We start from the raw sequence: 18,414 nt of genomic DNA on the forward strand, positions 1-18,414 counted from the left end.
TTTACACAAACATGTCACCTTATATTGTTTTACCTGTAAATCTTGTTTTCTTCAGAACTTAGGGTATTGCAAAGTAAGAACTGAAGATATGGTATATGAAAAAGCTAATATTTTGTACAATTTTATTATAAACAATATAATTTTCATTTCGCTGCATTCATTTCAAAAACTCATCTGACAGCACACACACTTCAAAAACAAGATTCCACCATAGGAGTGATGAAGTACAGAAACAAAATTAAACATTCTCTTGTCATGAGCACAAAATTTCAAACAATGCAAGTATTCTGATGACAAGGGTGCTATATGTACATGTAAGACAGTATAAGGCATATACGGTCATTTTCAAGTGATTTCGAGATGTGATTTATCATAATACACTTTTTCACTTAAAATGAAAAATAACTTTGTGACAACAAATATTGGGACTAAATATGAAAATCTTGCCCTGAAAACATATAAGCACTATATTTAAAACTACTCGGGGCATCTGTTATTCACACTCTTTGTCCAATGAAATAACAAGGTAAGTGTGACAGCAGTTATATATTTTGAGAGTTCCAACATTAACTATGGAAACAAAGCAACAAATAGAGAGAATTATTCAGAGCAAGCAGTAGCTTGTGTTAGCCTTATGCATACGTAATACAATGGTTTCTTTACAAAGTTTTGTTATACAGCAGAGCAAGTATATATATATATATATATATATATATATATATATAATGTTTTAAATATCACATAACTAAATAACAATGAGCAGCTGTAAGAGAACCATCCCTTTATGTTTCCAACTAGACTTTTACTTATTTATGCAATCATTCATTTTCTTAGTGCATATTACGTTATATTAATTATATTTTCATTTTTAAAGGTTTCTCATTTCACATAACCTTTTGTTGCATGGGTATCAGCATGTTATTCTAATTCACTTTCTTTCAACTGTGATTAACCCAATAAGAATGATTTAACAACTTGAAAAGTTCCTTCTTGGTTCTGAGAAAATCATAATGTTTAATCATATACATAGGCAACTTCTTATCTGAAAGACTTCGGAATAATTCAATATATATATATATAGATATATATATATATCATACATATTCGCAATTTCCCGCGTTAGCGAGGTAGCGTTAAGAACAAAGGACTGAGCCTAAGAGGGAATATCCTCACTTGTACCCCCTTCTCTGTTACTTCTTTTGGAAAATTAAAAAATGGGCGAGGAGGATTTCCAGCCCTCAATTTGACGGACCCTGACATAACAGATTTTGGATGTGACAGACTGGACAGATAATACATTAATTGATAATAATTTAATTAAAAAAATCTCAAATACCACACCATGCTCATTTCATATTGCACTTGTTTTTGGTAGCATAGGGTATACTCGCTTTGTTTTGGTCTCAGTTTGCCTCGAGCTGTCATGCGGTTAGGTTGTATGCAGAAAATTGTGACTATTTTATTAAGTAATTTTGTAGTCTACAATTCAAAATGGCATCAAGTGATAGAGGAGTTTAAAGAAAGCATGTGAACTGTATATTCAGTTACTGTTTATTGTATATTGTATTAAAAATGGTCCAGAGCTTACATTCGATTTCATGGACTTTCGGCATTAACAGACACCCCCTCCCCTATCAGTCTGTTAAATCATGGATGTGGAAAGGGAGCTGTAGTTTCGGTGCATTACACATGACAGCTAGAGACTGAGTATGAACAAATATGGCCTTTGTTGTCTTTTCCTAGTGCTACCTTGCACATACGCAGGGGGAGAGGGGTGCCATTTTCATGTGTGGCGGGGTGGCGGCAGGAATGGATGAAGGCAGCATGTATGAATATGTACATGCGGAGGGGGGGAATATATATGTGTGTGTGTGTGTGTCATGAATGCAGGGAACAAGAACTGGGAGACCAAATTGGAGATGGAAGGATAGAGTGAAAAAGATTTTGAGCAGTCGTGGCCTGAACATGCAGGAGGGTAAAAGTTATGCACAAAACAGAATGAATTGGAACAATGACTGATCCAGGGCATGCGAAATGGCCGGGGTAAAACATGGAAAGGCCTGTGGGGCCTGGATATTGATTGGGAAATGTGGTTTTGGTGCATAACACATGACAGCCTGTGTATGATTGTGAGCAAATGTGGCCTTTCTTCATCCATTTCCTGGCACTACCTCACTGGTGCATGGAGTGGCAATACTGTTTCCTGTGGGACAAGGTGATGCCAGGAGTGGATATGGCAATTAATGGAATCATAGAAGCAGAAAGGAGTCACACGTGAGTGAAAGGGTGAATGGGAGCATTGGAAAATGTGTTGAAAGACATGTTATCTGAGAGGGTGAAAATAGTTATGTTTGAAGGTACAATCATCCCAGTGATGTTGTATGGATTCAAGGCAAGGGCTGTACATGAGAATGTGTGGAGGGTGGATGTCCTTGAAATGAAATGTGTCAGGACAATGCGTGGTGTGAGAGAGGTGGATTGATGTAGTAATAAAAGGATAAGAAAGAGGTGCAGTAATAAGAAGGGTGTTTGGACATATGGAGAGAATGAGTGAGGAGAGTTGACAAAGAGTTCATATGTGTCAGAAGTGGAGGGGACAGGAAAGGGGACACCAGATTGGAGATGGAAGGATGAGGTGAAAAAGATTTTGGGTGATCGGGGTCTGAACATGTAGGAGGTTTGAAAGTCATACCCAGGATTGAGTGAATAAGAGCAATGTGGTATACAAAGGGCAACATGATGTCAGTAGACTGAACCATAACATTTGAAGCGGCCAGGGAATCCACAGAAAGATCTGTGTGATCTGATTGTGGATTGAAGGGGGGAGAGTGGTTTTGGTGCATTACACATGACAGGTAGAGAATGTATGAACCTGAATTAGACCTCTCCTTTGTCTGTTCATGGCACTGCCTTGCTGACACAGAAATGATGAATGAGTATGAAAGACCCAGGGCATGAGAAACATCTGAGGTAACCATGGAAAGGTCTGTGGGGCCTGGATGTGGATAGGGAGCTGTGGTTTCTGTGCATTACACATGACAGCTAGAGACTGAGTGTGAATGAATGTGGCCTTTTTTTGTCTGTTTTCCAGGTGCTACCTCACTGAAACAGGGGTAGCGATGCTGTTCCCTGTAGGTGGGGTAGTGCGAGGAATGGATGAAGGCACGCAAGTATGAATATGTACATATGTATACATGTATATGTCTGTGTATGTATATGTCGATATGTGTATGTATATATATATATGTATATGTGCAGGATGGCGAAGGGAATGAATAAAAGCAGCAAGTATGAATTATGTACATGTGTATATATGTATGTGTGTGTGTGGACGTGCATGTATATACATGTGTATGTGGGTGGGTTCTTTCATAGAAGAGATAGGGGATAGGGGAGAAAGAATACTTCCCACGTATTCCCTGCGTGTCGTAGAAGGCGACTAAAAGGGGAGGGAGCGGGGGGCTGGAAATCCTCCCCTCTCAATTTTTTTTAATTTTCCAAAAGAAGGAACAGAGAAGGGGGCCAGGTGAGGATATTCCCTCAGTGGCCCAGTTCTCTGTTCTTAATGCTACCTCGCTAACGCGGGAAATGGCGAATAGTTTGAAAAAAAAAAAAAAAAGAATATATATATATATATATATATATTGGATCGATGTCGTATACCGGGGTTGACGTGCTGTCAGTGGATTGAGTCAGGGCATGTGAAGCGTCTGGGGTAAACCATGGAAAGCTGTGTAGGTATGTATATTTGCGTGTGTGGACGTGTATGTATATACATGTGTAATGAAAAAGTCCTGCTGTTTTGTGGAACTTTTTGGAAGGCCCCTGCATCCCAAGGCTGTGCTTCTAGTAGCAGGGAAACTGTAAACTCGTGTGGAGAAGTTCTTTAACGAGACTATATTCCCAATGATACAGTCTCCCCAAAGATACGGTAACTTCTTAAGTGAAATTTACCAGAGAGTTGTATCTTCTCATTACTGTATAGCATGGACTTATGGGTACAACACTGTTTGCAGTGAATTCAAAGTTCAGAAAATTAAAGTATAAAAAATAGAGAAAATGCATATACTGTATTACAAAACAATCACTCACCATAGTTTCAATTGGATGCCATTTGTGTTTATAATTCCCAGCCCCAACTCATCACTTCTAAATGTATATGACACTTAAGTAAGAACTTCTGGGGCTACAACCATAATAACTGGAAATACATTCTCCATTTCTTAAATAAAAAAAAAAAAAAAGATGGTCCCCTTACACAAATATGACCATTCACCTATATCATGTGGATTAAGTGACTGGGATACTGAAAGCATTACCATAAAGAAAAACCTTATATTTATTCAGTACTGGCATAACTTAAAATATGGTAATAAGAGCAAACACAGCATAAAGTAGTGCACATGGATAAGCAATTAAGGGCTGCTGGTGGTCCATGGCTAAGCCTGTAACAAACAACTTGGATGCTGAAACAGAACACCAAAGAATTGCTGCACCAGTGAGAATCATACCCATAGGACCTTGTAGAGAAATTAACACATTCACTCCAGCTAAAGCCACCATGGGTAACAGACAGTAACCCAAAATACTTACGACTACACCCAGACTTACACCTGATAACGACATCATATTTAAAAGTCCATACATAGACACACATCCTAACATACCAATGCCATAGATATACCCAAACTGGACTTTACCCGACAGCAACAGAAAACTGCCAAATGCTAAACAGAATGCTAGGGGACCAGCTAAGTCTGTATCTTGTAATATGAGGGGGTCAGTTCGACGCATTGGATTTAGAACTGTTAGAGTTTTCTGCACAATAGCATCAGGATTAATGCCTAATTCCTCCAACAGTGGTGGTTCATCTTCCAAAGAATACGTTTCTGGCACAGGGGACTCTGGACTTGGGCCTGGTGTCATGATGGAAGGTCCAGGTGTAAAGAATGTGGTTTGCTGACTCCCTCCACTACTGTATGCTGTTGCAGGAGGTCCTCCTTGACCTTGTTGACTGCTATACTCAAAATTCTGAAACTGCTGCTCTTGTCCAAAGTCTGCTGATCCCATGTCATAAGAAAAACTTGACTGGTCTCCCCAGTTACCACCATATTGCTGCTGCTGTTGATCCCAGCTGTAAGACATCTGAAATGAAGTGCTATCTTTAGGGAAATATACCAAAAATCAATACATTCATTCAACACTAATTTAAATCAGGTGTACAGTATCATATCCCTAAACACTTTATCCTTGACTACTCTGTTTTGCAGCAGTCAAGTGCAATTTATTTAATAAAAACGGGGAAAAAATTGAGAGGATAAGAATAAATCACGAGTTAAAGTTCATCAGTGCAAGATGAATGCCTTACTTCCTATACTTAATCCTAACTGTGCATTACAGCAATAAAAGGGGTACATCAATGGAAAAAATTATAAACTAGCAGAGCTAGGGTATCAACCTTTAAAAATTTTAAGACAGAAGAGAAATAGATGGATATAGCTATTACCATTACCTACTCTCTCCTTAATTTGGTACAACATAAGAGGAGTTCAACCGTTACAACCTCCTTGAGAGTTCCCAAAGGTACCAGGTATCAGATATAAATAAATAGAATTAAAGAAATATGGCTCTTAGTTAATCTGCAAATAAACGTAATTATAGGTAAATGTGTAGATATGTAAAAAGGTGTAAAAGTAACCATAAATGTGGTAATTTAGTGAATGTGGGACACAAGGCAATACCCTCATCCCTCTACCTCCACTTGAGGAATTAAGCCTTATCTTCAGGGCTATTTCTCCATTATATATTATATATTATGTGAGCTCATGTTTCCTCAGATCTTTTATAAGTGTATTATATTTCACAAACAGTAATAAGGGTCATTATTAAATATGTGTTAAAGGCTAACCCTTCCCAACTTTACCTAAAACACCCTCATTCCTCCATCTTTCTTCCCTCACCGAGATGTTTAAGCATAACTTTAGCACTACACCATGACCATGTAAATTATATTGACTTTTTTTTTTGCAGTCTTTAGTTTTATATATATTTCTTTCATTATATAACTGGGAAACAAAATCTGAAGACTTTTTCTTGAAACTGGCTCACGAATAGATAATAGCCTGTTATTTATGGCCTTATGTTAGAACTTAAGGATAAAGGAGTACTTTAGGTTGATGGCAATTAACTTACATGTACTGACATATTTTGGAATTTTGCTTTACACTTAAAAATGTATAATACCTCAGGTTGTCATTCTTCTCTTTTTTGCTGTGCTACAACAATGAAATAACTTAAAAGCAGAAAGGACAATGAAGGTGTGGAGAAAAAGTGGAACAGTATAAAGTAAAGAAAAGCATGTTTAAATACAAAAAGTCCTTGAATAATGTCATCAGTGTGTTCCTATAAAACACAGCTTTATTCAAAATGGGTTTTCCCATAAATCTAATGCTATAAATTGGGGTTGCACTTTCAGACTGCATATTGGAAATATTTCTGTAGACAAATAAGTAAAACTTTTCCTAGAGATCAGAACAATAATATCAAAATGTGGAAAAAGTGTAAAAAAAAAAAAAAAAGGCTCTTTTGAGCTTTCTTCAGTACCTGTTTTTAAATCCTCAGATAAAGTCTTTGCTTTCTCCTACTTAAGAGCATACTTACAGGCATCTAACATTAATAGTGATCCTCCGGCCACATATTGTACAGCACACTCGTATTAATGATTAATGGAACAATAGTTACTGGAAGCAGGTATACCCTTGTAATGTCTGCTGCATATTAACCCACTTTAGAACACTGATTAAACCTAATTTCACTTACACTTAAGGTTACCGTGCTCCTTTACTTTTTGATACAAAGGAATCCACCAAATAATAGACCACAGAGTCCTTTTGAGGATGTTTGTGATAGTGTAAGATATCAAAAACTCACAGATTAGTATAGTAAAAGTTAGAAGGCATAAATATTATTCAAAGAGAATAACCTGCACTATGTATAGTAAAAGTTAGAAGGCATACAGATTATTCAAAGAGAATCACTTGCACTATGTCTACGTGACTCAGGAGATGAAAATAATGTTTTGCAAGTTGTGGACTTGAGGCAAAATATTATCATGACTGCCTTTAACCATTCTTACTGATAACTCCTGCTGAAGAAAAAATACTTTGCCTCAGTTGAGGTAAAACATTTAACTAAGAGTTTGCATCCATTACTATGACAGATATCAGACAAATCAAGTCTTAAGTAGCTTGTTCAATCAAGATTATGAAAGCCTTTAATGAATCTGAATACTCGTATCAGATCAGCTCTTAACCTCTTCTAAGCTAAACAGATTCAAGTCGTTTAGTGTGCTCTCATAGGATTCGTTCCTCAGCCCAGGAATCATCTTTGTAGCTCCATGATGCACTCACTCCATTCTGTCCATCTTTTCTGAGGAAGGGTTACCAAAACTGAACACAATATTTAAGATGGGATGAACCAATGAACTGTAAAGAGTAAGGATGGTTTTCCAAACCATGAACCAAGACTCTTGTTTGATCTTTTCACTGCTTCTGTACACTGCTTGCTCAGTTTTAAGTCATTTGAGATTAAGCCCAAGTTTATTTCCTAACTTACCTTTTACAGTTTGACAAAATTCATACAGTTGCTTGCCTTTTTGTTTGTACAACTGATATGTAAGGCTTTGCAATTATCAGTCTTAAAATTCATTTGCCACCTTTAAGCCCACTCTAACAGTATGTCCTTTCACAGTTTGAAGCTGCCTAAGTTCAACTTCATTTGTAGATTTATTTCTAATCTTAAAGCTATAAATTTTGATATATATTACATTCCAGCCCGTTATCATTAACACAAGAGAAATGGAACTGGTTCCAGGATCCTTTTGGCACACAACTTCTTATGTCTAACCATTCTGAGGCTTGACCATTAATCACAACTCTGTGTAAGGCCTATTAACCAATTTCCTATGCACTATAGTGTAACTCCATCACTTCCTTGAGAGAATTTTTAAATGTAACTTTTGCTGCTGAACCTTATCAAAAGCATTTTTAAAATCTAGATAGATGACATCAACTTCTTTACTTTCATCATACGAGTTGATTAAATCATAAAAGATATCAAGCAGATTTGTCAAACACTGGCAATTTCATCTACAATCAGGCTGAGTATCATTTATTATGTGGTGGTCCCCTAAATGGCTTACAATTGTCTCAAATGATGGTTTCCATAAGTTTTATAACTACAGACAAATTTCCAAGCAGTTACTAATTACCTTCTGTGAATATCAGTGTTACATTGGCAAACTTCTGATCATCCAGAAATTATCCTCTAGCTAGCATATTACTGAAAAGAGCAGCAAATAGCTTACGTATCTCTTTTCACCTCTCCCTGTCCTCATATAAAACTTATGAGAGCCTGCTGTTTTATTTATTTCCATTCCATTTTTTCCTGATAATGTCCAGTTTTATTTCATTTATTCCTGATAATCTGTCTTCAGTTTTATGTCATTTTGTTTCAGAATGTTCTCTCTTATCAATGAGACTGGATTTGGGATATGGTTTGTCTCTTTAATAATGAATACAGATACAAAAGAGTATTTTAAGATCTTTGCCATGGCTTCATTGTCTTCAACCAAGTCATGGTTTCCCATAATCAATGGATTAAGTGACTGGGTGATGACTTCCTTGCTTCTAACAAACCTTTAAAAGTCCTTAAGATTTCTTTTGCTATTTTTAACAGTATATGCTTCATATTGGCATATACTTTGTCATATTTCTCTTAGCATATTTACATAACTTACTCTATTTACATAACTTACTCTATCATGTTGGTTATTGGTCTCTGAATTTCTATACAGCTACTTCTTAGACAAGAGGCACTTCTTTATTTCAACATTCCACCAACTTGGCTTTGTTTTAGAAAAAGACCAACTACTACACATTGGCATGTATGCTCCTCAACTGCTCTGAAGGGTGAGCAAGGAATTTCAGAGACACTACTCCTTCATTAGCCAAAATAAACAAGGTGCTACATACCCAACACAAATGACATAATATCCAATGACAAATGGTAACTAACTAATGGTTATAACTGTTTAACAAAATAACTGCAATATATTGCTTAACATTATGTTAATCAAAGATTCCCATAAGTTACTACAATGTTCATCTTTTGTCCACTCAGTGGGACTCTATGTGTATGAGTAACAATACATCAATTCTAAACTAACTTTGAAATATACTGAATTTGTTTTGCAATGACTTGATTTTGTGGTGGAGAATACAATCATAAGACTGGCTGAGCATGATATGGATAATTACCTTTCATTCTATTGTAATAAATGTATTGACTGTAGAGAGGGCTATGAAGTTTAAGGAAAATGTGGGATTAATTAATAAAAAAAAGGGTTCACACAGATATCAATGGAAAATACAAAAAAAACTCTTCCCTACCAGCTGAAATTACCAGTTGCAAGGAGGTTTACACAGGTATACCCATTAGGTTCTAGTGTTTCAGAAATTCCACAAACTCAAGCAAAACATTGATACGAGTAAATCTCAGCTGCTATAGAAATCATGGTAGTTTCATAGGTTCTGTTGACTTCTAGCTTTTAGAAATAATTAACCTTACATAATCCTAGATCTTCGTAGCAGGCACATCTTAGCCGATATCTCCATACCCACCAATCACCACAGCCTGGCTAATGCTAATCGCGCACAACCTAGCTGATGCAATCCACACCCACCCATCACCAACCACAGCCTGGATGATGCTCTCCACACTTACCCATCACCACACACAGCCTAGCTAATGCTTTACACACCCATGCATCACCACACACACAGCCAAGCTAATGCTCTCCACACCTCCCCATCATTACAGACATCCTAGATGATGCTCACCATACCCACCCGTCACCACCCACAGCCTAGCTGATGCCCTCCACACCTACCCATCACTACACAGAATCTGGCTGATGCTCTCCACACCCACCTGTCACCAAACAGCCTGGCTGAAGCTCTCCACACCCAAATGTCACCGCCCGCAACGTTAGCTGATGCTCTCCACACTTACCCATCACCACACACAGCCTGGCTGGTGCTCTCCACATCCACCCGTCACCACCCACAACCTAGCTGATGCTCTCCACACCAATGCAATCACCACACAGCCTAGTTGATGCTCGTCACACCCATGCAATCACCACCCAAAGGCCAGTTGATGCTTTCCACACCATCGTCACCATCCACAGCCTAGATGATGGTCTCCACACCCACCCGTCATCACCCACAGCCTAGCTGATGTCTACACTCATCACCACAAAGCCCACCTCATTACGATTAATCTACTGAAACACTGTAAACCTAGATTATCCTGTGCCCTTGTTACTTGCATCCACGAACATAAACACCTAATACTGAGCATCATTCGTGCCAGTTATCTGAGATGTATATGCGACAATTATACAGTACATCAAGCTGGGTTCTACACGTCCATCCACAATCTCATTTGTCACCTGTCGTGGCCTACAGCCTGACTGTACTGGACCTCTACATTAAAAATATCAACTCCAGTTCTTAGAAATTCCAGTGTAACACATGGAACGTATTGTGATTACCTTTGGTGCTGCTCTGTTGAGACCTCTGCCTAATCTGCCAAGTTGTCTGTTTTGAGTGGGGATGTACACCTTTTGAATGTATAATACAGACATTTCTAACTTTAGTAGTATGAACGTGCTGTTATTAATTAGGCGTATAATATAGTAATTTAAGATTGTTTCGGTTATCAATATAGTTACATAGCTTAATAACAGAGGACAGTCATTATGGTTTTATTGTACAGCCACTTTTTGGAAATTTCAGTCATTTGTCACTTGGAAACATTAAGTGCAGTGTTCAAATGATAAATTACCAACATTTCTACTCGAAATAATTTTTCTTACAAAAGTTACAAAAATGTACCAAGGTTGGAAAACTTATTTACATCCGAACTTGGAATCTTGTGTCAAAAGATGATACTGCCCAACTTTGAATTCGTGATTCGTAATCTCAAGATGGGTAAACGTCGAACATAGAACCTATGCTGGTATTTAAAACCACATTATAGTAAGATGTGTCTTACACAGAATAGCTATGTCTCATTTGAATCAATTATCTTCAATGCTATTCGTGATACAGATATTCCATACTGAAATGAATGAATATGGCAAGTTTGATTAGTCGAAAAGTTTGTTGCTAACCTACACTAATGTTACATAATCCACTGACATAACATGATAGGCTCCGTTAAGTAACAGATGTTCAAGGAAATATATGTGATAATGTGCAGAAGAAAGACGGAAACTTAAAACGATGATTAGGAAGAGATATGAACTACTACGTAAGTGCTCTTGATAAAAGTTAGATTATCAGATGACAGGTCAAAGAATTCAGACTGCAGACAAAACAACATTGCCAAATTAGGAGGGGCTGATGAACACGAAAAAAATACATCCATAATGGTTATGAAGATATACAAGCACTGGGATGATACTCATTTCCTTATTTTGTGCTGTTGGCCATAGAACAAGCGGAAGAGAAAGTGGTCAAGTGTGCTATGCAGTTTAGCTGCTGAATTGTCATCATTGACTAAAAGTGTGACTGGCATACCTAAGAGGTATACCAAAGAAAAAAAAAGACAAACCTTTACACTGGCATTCTGTACCCTGTATATTTCGTTAAAGGAATATGCATTGATATACCTGCTTTGGAGATGATTTCAAAGTATTTTTACGACGATACTATAACTCCATACACTGTTTTTTTTTTTTAATGATTTGATTGTTTATCCTTTTTTGGGTAGATAGCCAAAACACAAATTATTAAAAGCAAACATTAGGCCCCTTCATCCATAAAACACTTCCGCTTGCATTGTTCCATTCGCCGCCATGTCCACTCCCAAATATCTAAAACACTCCACTTCCTCCAAAATTTGTTCATTCAAACTCACACCCCAATTAACCCATCCCTCTACCCTGTCAACCTAATAACCTTGCTTTTATTTACATTTACTCTCAACTTTCACACACTCTTTTAAACTCAGTCACTAACTTCTGCAGTTCCTCACTCGAATCTACAACTGTCACCAACTTCTGCAGTTTCTCACTCGAATCTACCACCAGTGCTGTGTCATCAGCAAACAACTGACACTTCCCAGACCCACTCATCACGTACAGACTGCATACTCATCCTTCTGTCCATGACTCGCATTTACGTCCACCCCATCCACAAACATATCAAACAGCCTTCTAAACCTAATAACCTAGCTCTTATTAACATTTACCTTTAACTTCCTCCTTATATATACATACTTTACCTTTCTGCCCAAAGATCTCATTTCATAGAGTTCCCTTTAGTGTGCAGGACGCCTGCCACATGTCAACAATCGTGGTGATATGTGTTCGTCTTTTGGGGTCGAGCCCAGGACAGTTATGGAGTAAATACTTGGAGACCAGTGTGCAACTTGCCTTGGTGTTTTTAATGCAGAGGTAATGGATGGTGTCCAGAGTTTAGACGAAAAGATTTAGCTCGTACATTTCTACAGAGTGTAGTTTTACACAGATGGTGGAGTGGTCTTTAACAAGAGGTTGAGCTGGTTCCCATCTCTTCAACTTTCTGCATTGTCATACAATTTCTTAAAATTCTGCATATCCTCACTTTCACTGTTCTCTCAGTTTATTCAATTCACCCATTACTCATATATTTTAGGAACTCTTTGTGCCGATGTCATCAGCCTGGTCTAAAGTTTTGAAAGATTGTGATCAGGTTACCCCTTAAACTTTTCTCTTCCACGGAAGACAAATTAAGTGACTCTGACTTCCTATTATACTCTTCCCTGTCTTGACCCTGACACCATCTTTGTTGCCTTCCCTGAAGTGCTATGACCAAAATTGAGGAAATATTCTAGTTTTGGCCAAATGTAGGGTATAAAAGTTTGCCAAGATATACCCTTAGCCATGTGCTTAAAGTACGCGATTCTTAATTTGCCAGCAGTTTGTGTCTTCATTGTAACATTTACGATTCTTTTAAAGATGAATATTTGGCGACAGGCTAGGAATGACATTTGCATTCTGAAGCAGATAGCTTTCGTAACGAGGCCTATCTGTAGACGGTATATAGGCCTACTTACTATATATATCTACAGACGATAAGAATGTATAGAAGTCGTTCGTTTTGATAATTTCAATGATTTAGAAAAAAATCGACCTTTCTTTAAATTTAGGTTTTAATCTGATGACCAAAATTGAGGGCAATGCCATCACAAGTCAACTTCACGTTAAGTACCGTTAACTCAACGGGATCGCCGTAGGAAATATATTTCTCTACATAGATTTTAGTTTCAAAGTAAGATGATCATATTGAATTTGCTTGTTTTCGGGAATCTGTTGATAATGTCAAAAACTTTAAATTACCGTTGTTTAAATGGGTTTTATCTCGCAGTGTTTCCAGGCACATTGAAGAGAGTAATTCACATACATTAAAATACATTACGAGTCTCATCTTTTGAAATAAATCTTGACAAAAAACAGGACAACCTCTCATCTTCCTCGAACTCATGGTGAATGATCAGTGTCACATATAGAATAAATTCTAATATTCAATAGTCTGCATAAATGAGACAAATCGGCTTTTAAACTTGATGAAAGTTTGTTAACTGTTGGTGGATGTGATGGATGACGGCGGCCTGGCTGGTGTTGTGGTTGTGTGAGGAGGAGGAAGCTTGTGTGTGGAAACCTCACTGCCTCACATTTTCATATGCCATAATGAGTGAAACAAGCGCCGTTGTCGAAAAATCTCTTCGTTCAGTCTTCGGTTGGTACTTTCTCCTCTATATATACGTATATAAAAATACGGTAATGATAGTACTGAGAAGGCATATCCGGGAATGAGGATTGGGGAGGAGGGGGGTGAGGTAAATATTGATGGTCGCAACAGGAAAGAGCACACACACACACAGATCTTCCCTTTGCACGATGCAGCTTCAGTTAATATGTCATTTGTTAAAGAGCCTTGTTAATGTAAGTCATGAGTCACGCCACATATGTACTGTAATGAAATAGAAGGCCTTATGAATTGGCTGTAATTTGAACAGATAGTAGATTGAGACTTGGAGGAGCTTGATTGGGATTATAATGTTTTGCGATGATAGTTAATTCATTAGTGAGGATGGTTGTGTATATTTTGGAAAAATAGGGAGTGACGTTATGTTACAGTAGATGAAACATAAATCAACAGATCCTAGAAAACCTCATTAACGCCACTGTAGCTGTAAAGTTCCCATGTTGGGCACATCAAAACTTATTATGGAGTATTCTTGGATATCTATGGATAATTTGTCTTTAGTGCCACTTTGGTATTAGTTTTGGAAAGGTAGCGATTTTCTAGTGTAATTTATTTTAGTAATGCTACCGCAGTGCTTAAAGAATACAATAACAGTGCTGGGGATGATTTCGAGCATTTTATTTCATTGTACAAGGCTACATTGGGGTTCATTATTGTAGAATAACTATATAATGAGACAAGTTTAGAGACAAGTAGAAAAAGGCACCAATAGGTGCATTCTAGTCTTGCCTTCCCCCATTCATTTACCCTTTCATATATAAAGAACTAACAGTCCAGCCCAAAGGCCTAAGTTGAGATATATGTTGTCTTATTTAACTGTAGTCAGTTGGTAGATGGTATTTTGATAAAGGAATTTGTGCCTGAATTTTGTATCTCTGTCTTTGGAAGCATGAGACTCCCACATGGACATAACACGGTTGTATATCATCTCACCCGCAGCTCTAAACCATAATTGCATTCCTCCATTTAGCTAGCATATATTGTAGTTTTATCTTTTTTCCCATTGTTATCTTTGGCAGCTTCCCTTGCTCTACATAGTTTCAGCATGTCTTAGGGCTAATTGCCCTCTGACAATATCTGATTTTTCCAAATTTGTATTTGTTGCATATACCCCTCTCTTTTTTTTTTCCTTTATTTTCTCCACTTATTTTGGTAATTTTACCCACATTGTCTTGGTTCATCACATATCTCCCCTCTGGTCTTTTTCCCCACCAATTGTGATCCCTTTGATCCTCTTTGATAATTATTCTGCCGTACTTGTGTTGACGATGTTAGTTTTCAAATTCATCAGTGCAAAGTTTGGGACTCTTGGCTCTTTGCTTCCATATGAGGTCCCAATACATATTTTGCTTGAAAGCTTTTGTATCACATTACCCTCTTCCTTAACACTTCTTTATTACTTGGCCTATTTCTGTCACTTGACCTTATTTCACATTTTTGTCATATTTGAAAACTCCATACTGTACTGTTTTCTTTGAATATTTGCCAAAATCTTCCCTCTACCTCCTTATATGGAAATTAGAGCTCCCCTTCCTTTTTTGACTTAAAGTCACTTCCCAAAGAATCTCTTCCATCTTCATCTCAAATTTTCTGATTTCGAGAATGATTACCTTTGGTGTAATATCCTTTCTTTCTTTAGTAAGGTGAGGTATACCAATTACTCATCATAACCCCTTCACAGAGTAAGCCTGCAGTGCACATTTCACTCTCTTAATGACTGATTTGCTATATATCATCTCAAAGACAGGTTTAGTATTTCTCAGTCAGGTCAGGGGCAGAGTAAGACTTGCTCAGGCTGAGTGCAGATGTGAGCAAATATGCAGCACTGCCAGGATCTCTTAGCTGTCAGATTTGTTATGATGCGATAAGTGTCATAATTTGGCAAATTGGTTAATACTTCAGTTAAAGAATTTCTCAAGTGTTCCTCTCTAAATTAAATCATGAGAGTCATAAAAGCTACCAGTATTAAAAACACATCATCAACCATTGGTCATTTGATACTAGTTAGTTCCTAGCTTTTTAGGTGCATCCCTTGTCCTCAGTGTAAGGCATTACGTGCCCTTCTCTTCATTAGAATAGATTTGTTTATTTATTTATTGCTATGTTGATAAATTTTGCCAAAATTATGCAGTTTTGAGCAAACCCCATGTGCCAAGGCATTGTCCTGCTTAAACAAAACAGCATAACAGCAACATATTTTGCTCCTTGAAATGTGTCTCATACCCTCTGGGAGTTCACAGACTCCAGGTTGGGAACTATTGTTCTATACTGTCTCTTTTTGTATCTCTAATGCTCTACTTCCAAATAGTTTTAGTTGATGTTATGAAATTTGCTCTATTTTAATATGGAGGTAGGTATATTAATCATGAAGTACTTCTGTGAGTTACTGAAAGTGAAATGTTAGCCTTTGCAATCATGTTTGGATCGATGCTAAAGTATTGTTTTCTTTCCCAACAGTTGGCAACATTCCATATGAAGCAACTGAAGAGAAACTCCGTGACATATTTAGTCAGGTTGGACCTGTACTGTCGTTCAAGTAAGTTTTTGTCTTTTTTTTTTTTTTTTTTTTTTTTTTTTTTTTTTTTCCAAAAGAAGGAACAGAGTGGGCCAGGTGAGGATATTCCAAAAAAGGCCCAGTCCTCTGTTCTTAACGCTACCTCGCTAACGCGGGAAATGGCAAATAGTTTAAAAGAAGAAAAGAAAGTAAAATTTCTCTTACTCTCAATACTACCTCAAGGGAAGATACAGATTCAGCAGCATTTGAAGAAACGAACCACCCCTGCTGTGTAATAAGATATTTTATTACAATACTCATTCTGAAGGTTGTTGGAAATATGATGTGAACTTCAGGCATCCCTCAGTTTGCTGATATTTTGATGGAGATAATGATTTTAGAGTCAGTGGGATTTACATGGTGTTGCCATTTGAGGAATTCTACTGGCTGGGTCCAGATTACTGAGTTAGGATGTTGGTTGACGGTGCAGTTGGAAGCTATAGCTTGCAGGTCCAAGTAGCTGCCATGTCCTGGTTGGTCTGGTACTCCTTGTAAATATGTATCCAGGGCCTTCATAACTTTCTTCACCATGTATCCAGTAGTGTTTCTGATGTCCATAGGCAATGTGTTGATGGGTCCTGCAAGTGTATTGATGGGCATGCTGGTGAATTGATGGACCATGCAAGTGTATTGATGGGTCCCATTCAAGTATTACTAGATTCTTTTAGTGCCTTAGGCCTTGGGTATTTAAGTTATTTATGCTTTTATCTCCTTCGAATGTTAGGGGTAATATTTTTCTCTTTCATGCCAATAGGGGATTATTTTAGAGTTTAGGATTAGCATCACACCCCTCTAGATTGTCCGAGTGTATGTGATGATATAATTCCCATCTGTATTTGAGAGAGTACAGCTTCAGTTATTTCAATCCTTCTCAGGAGTTCAACTTTTTTGCCATGTCATTTTTGAATGCTTCTTAACTATTGTTTTGCTTGCCTTGTACGGTGCTATTAATATACAGCAGTATTCTATTGTGAGAATATTAGTGCCATTAAGAGTATCATGATTGGTTGTCTATCTCATGTCTTAAAGATCTGCAGCATCTGTTGTACGATCTTTTTGGGAGAGGCAGCTGTTGCTTTGTTTTGTTCATTGAGGGCAAGGTCATCAGATATAGGTTTATTTACATAACTACGAGGTGTTCTTGAGTATTTCACAGTCATCAAGGTTTAAGATAATGGCTCTAAAAGACTCAATTTAAGATGCAATTTATGACATTAACATGAGAATTCTACCAGGATGAGTAGTGGAAAGTGTTGATACATGGTTTGTCTGGACAAGCTAGTAAGCATTGCAACATAGAAACCTCTGGTAGTGGTGAGTTAAATATCTGGTCTTGCTGTAATCCAGCTCCTCTGTTATTTATGGTGAACATCTCATGGCATTACTTTTCAGTTAGGAAAATTTGTTAATGATGATGTTGAAAAGTGTGTCATTATTCAAAATTTAATTATTGCTTGATTTAAGGGAATATTTTCTTATGTTTAGGTGATTATCAACTGCTAGAGTATTTATTCATTTGGTTAAGCTGATGTAGCAGTCCAATTGTTTTTAAGAAAGAGAAATAAACATTATGAAAACTAGAGGATGCACAAGATTAGAGATGTGGCATAGTCACAGATTTTATACAACATTTGTTATCTTTGAATGTATTGCTTTAGTGGCAAAGTTTACTTGTTCCCCATTTTGATTGCACTCATCAGTTTTCAAAGCAAGATAAGGCTTCTTTTTACAGTTCTCATTGTCCTTACATAAAGTAGTTGCAGAAGGACTTGTTGAAACAGAAGTAGAGCAGGAAAATGTTGGGAAATACTACAAACTGGTAGGAGTATTAGATAAGGTTCTTGATAGGCTTGGAGACTTGCACAGATCACAACCCAGTTTCCTGTTTGTTTGTTTCATGATTAAGATGATTAACATTGACTGGCAGTTGTGTGAACGTGTAACAGAAGCCTCATCTGAATTTATCAAACCTAGATATTGTGC

General features: G+C 37.3%; 2 protein-coding genes across 10 annotated transcripts in view; one reads left to right on the forward strand and one right to left on the reverse strand.

The window, feature by feature from the left end:
* CstF64 (cleavage stimulation factor subunit 2 CstF64) overlaps positions 1-18,414 on the forward strand; it is a 70,885-nt gene that overhangs the window by 16,842 nt on the left and 35,629 nt on the right. For 2 of the 5 annotated variants that reach the window (XM_071665991.1, XM_071665993.1), the window contains exons 1-2: positions 13,712-13,847; positions 16,335-16,413. In XM_071665991.1, coding sequence (XP_071522092.1) covers positions 13,799-13,847; positions 16,335-16,413 — 128 coding nt within the window. In that variant the 5' untranslated portion in view covers positions 13,712-13,798. Of the gene's footprint in view, positions 1-12,502; positions 12,524-13,711; positions 13,848-14,031; positions 14,054-16,334; positions 16,414-18,414 lie in introns of those variants that run through there. The other 3 variants (XM_071665996.1, XM_071665995.1, XM_071665994.1) reach the window with 3 other exon arrangements.
* Yip1d1 (Yip1 domain-containing 1) lies at positions 109-12,651 on the reverse strand. Of its 5 annotated transcripts, none has more exons than XM_071666007.1 (2): positions 12,503-12,651; positions 109-5,145 (listed from the first exon to the last, which is right to left on the reverse strand). In XM_071666007.1, the coding sequence occupies exon 2, from the start codon at positions 5,143-5,145 to the stop codon at positions 4,360-4,362; it is 786 nt and encodes a 261-aa protein (XP_071522108.1). In that variant the 5' UTR covers positions 12,503-12,651; the 3' UTR covers positions 109-4,359. The 5 variants fall into 5 exon arrangements, with proteins under 5 accessions (XP_071522108.1, XP_071522106.1, XP_071522109.1 ...); XM_071666005.1 differs by lacking the exon at positions 12,503-12,651 and adding an exon at positions 12,352-12,482; XM_071666008.1 differs by lacking the exon at positions 12,503-12,651 and adding an exon at positions 12,347-12,422.

This window comes from Panulirus ornatus, chromosome 10 (genome assembly GCF_036320965.1).
Source record: "Panulirus ornatus isolate Po-2019 chromosome 10, ASM3632096v1, whole genome shotgun sequence".
Taxonomy (NCBI): Eukaryota; Metazoa; Arthropoda; class Malacostraca; order Decapoda; family Palinuridae; genus Panulirus; species Panulirus ornatus.

Excerpts from the sequence above, each read along its gene's own strand:
- Yip1d1 (XM_071666004.1), bottom strand. The coding sequence starts at position 10,708 with ATGTCTGTATTATACATTCAAAAGGTGTACATCCCCACTCAAAACAGA. Across the intron at positions 5,146-10,615 it reads TCAACAGAGCAGCACCAAAG|ATGTCTTACAGCTGGGATCA; the intron begins GTAATCACAATA and ends ACTTCATTTCAG.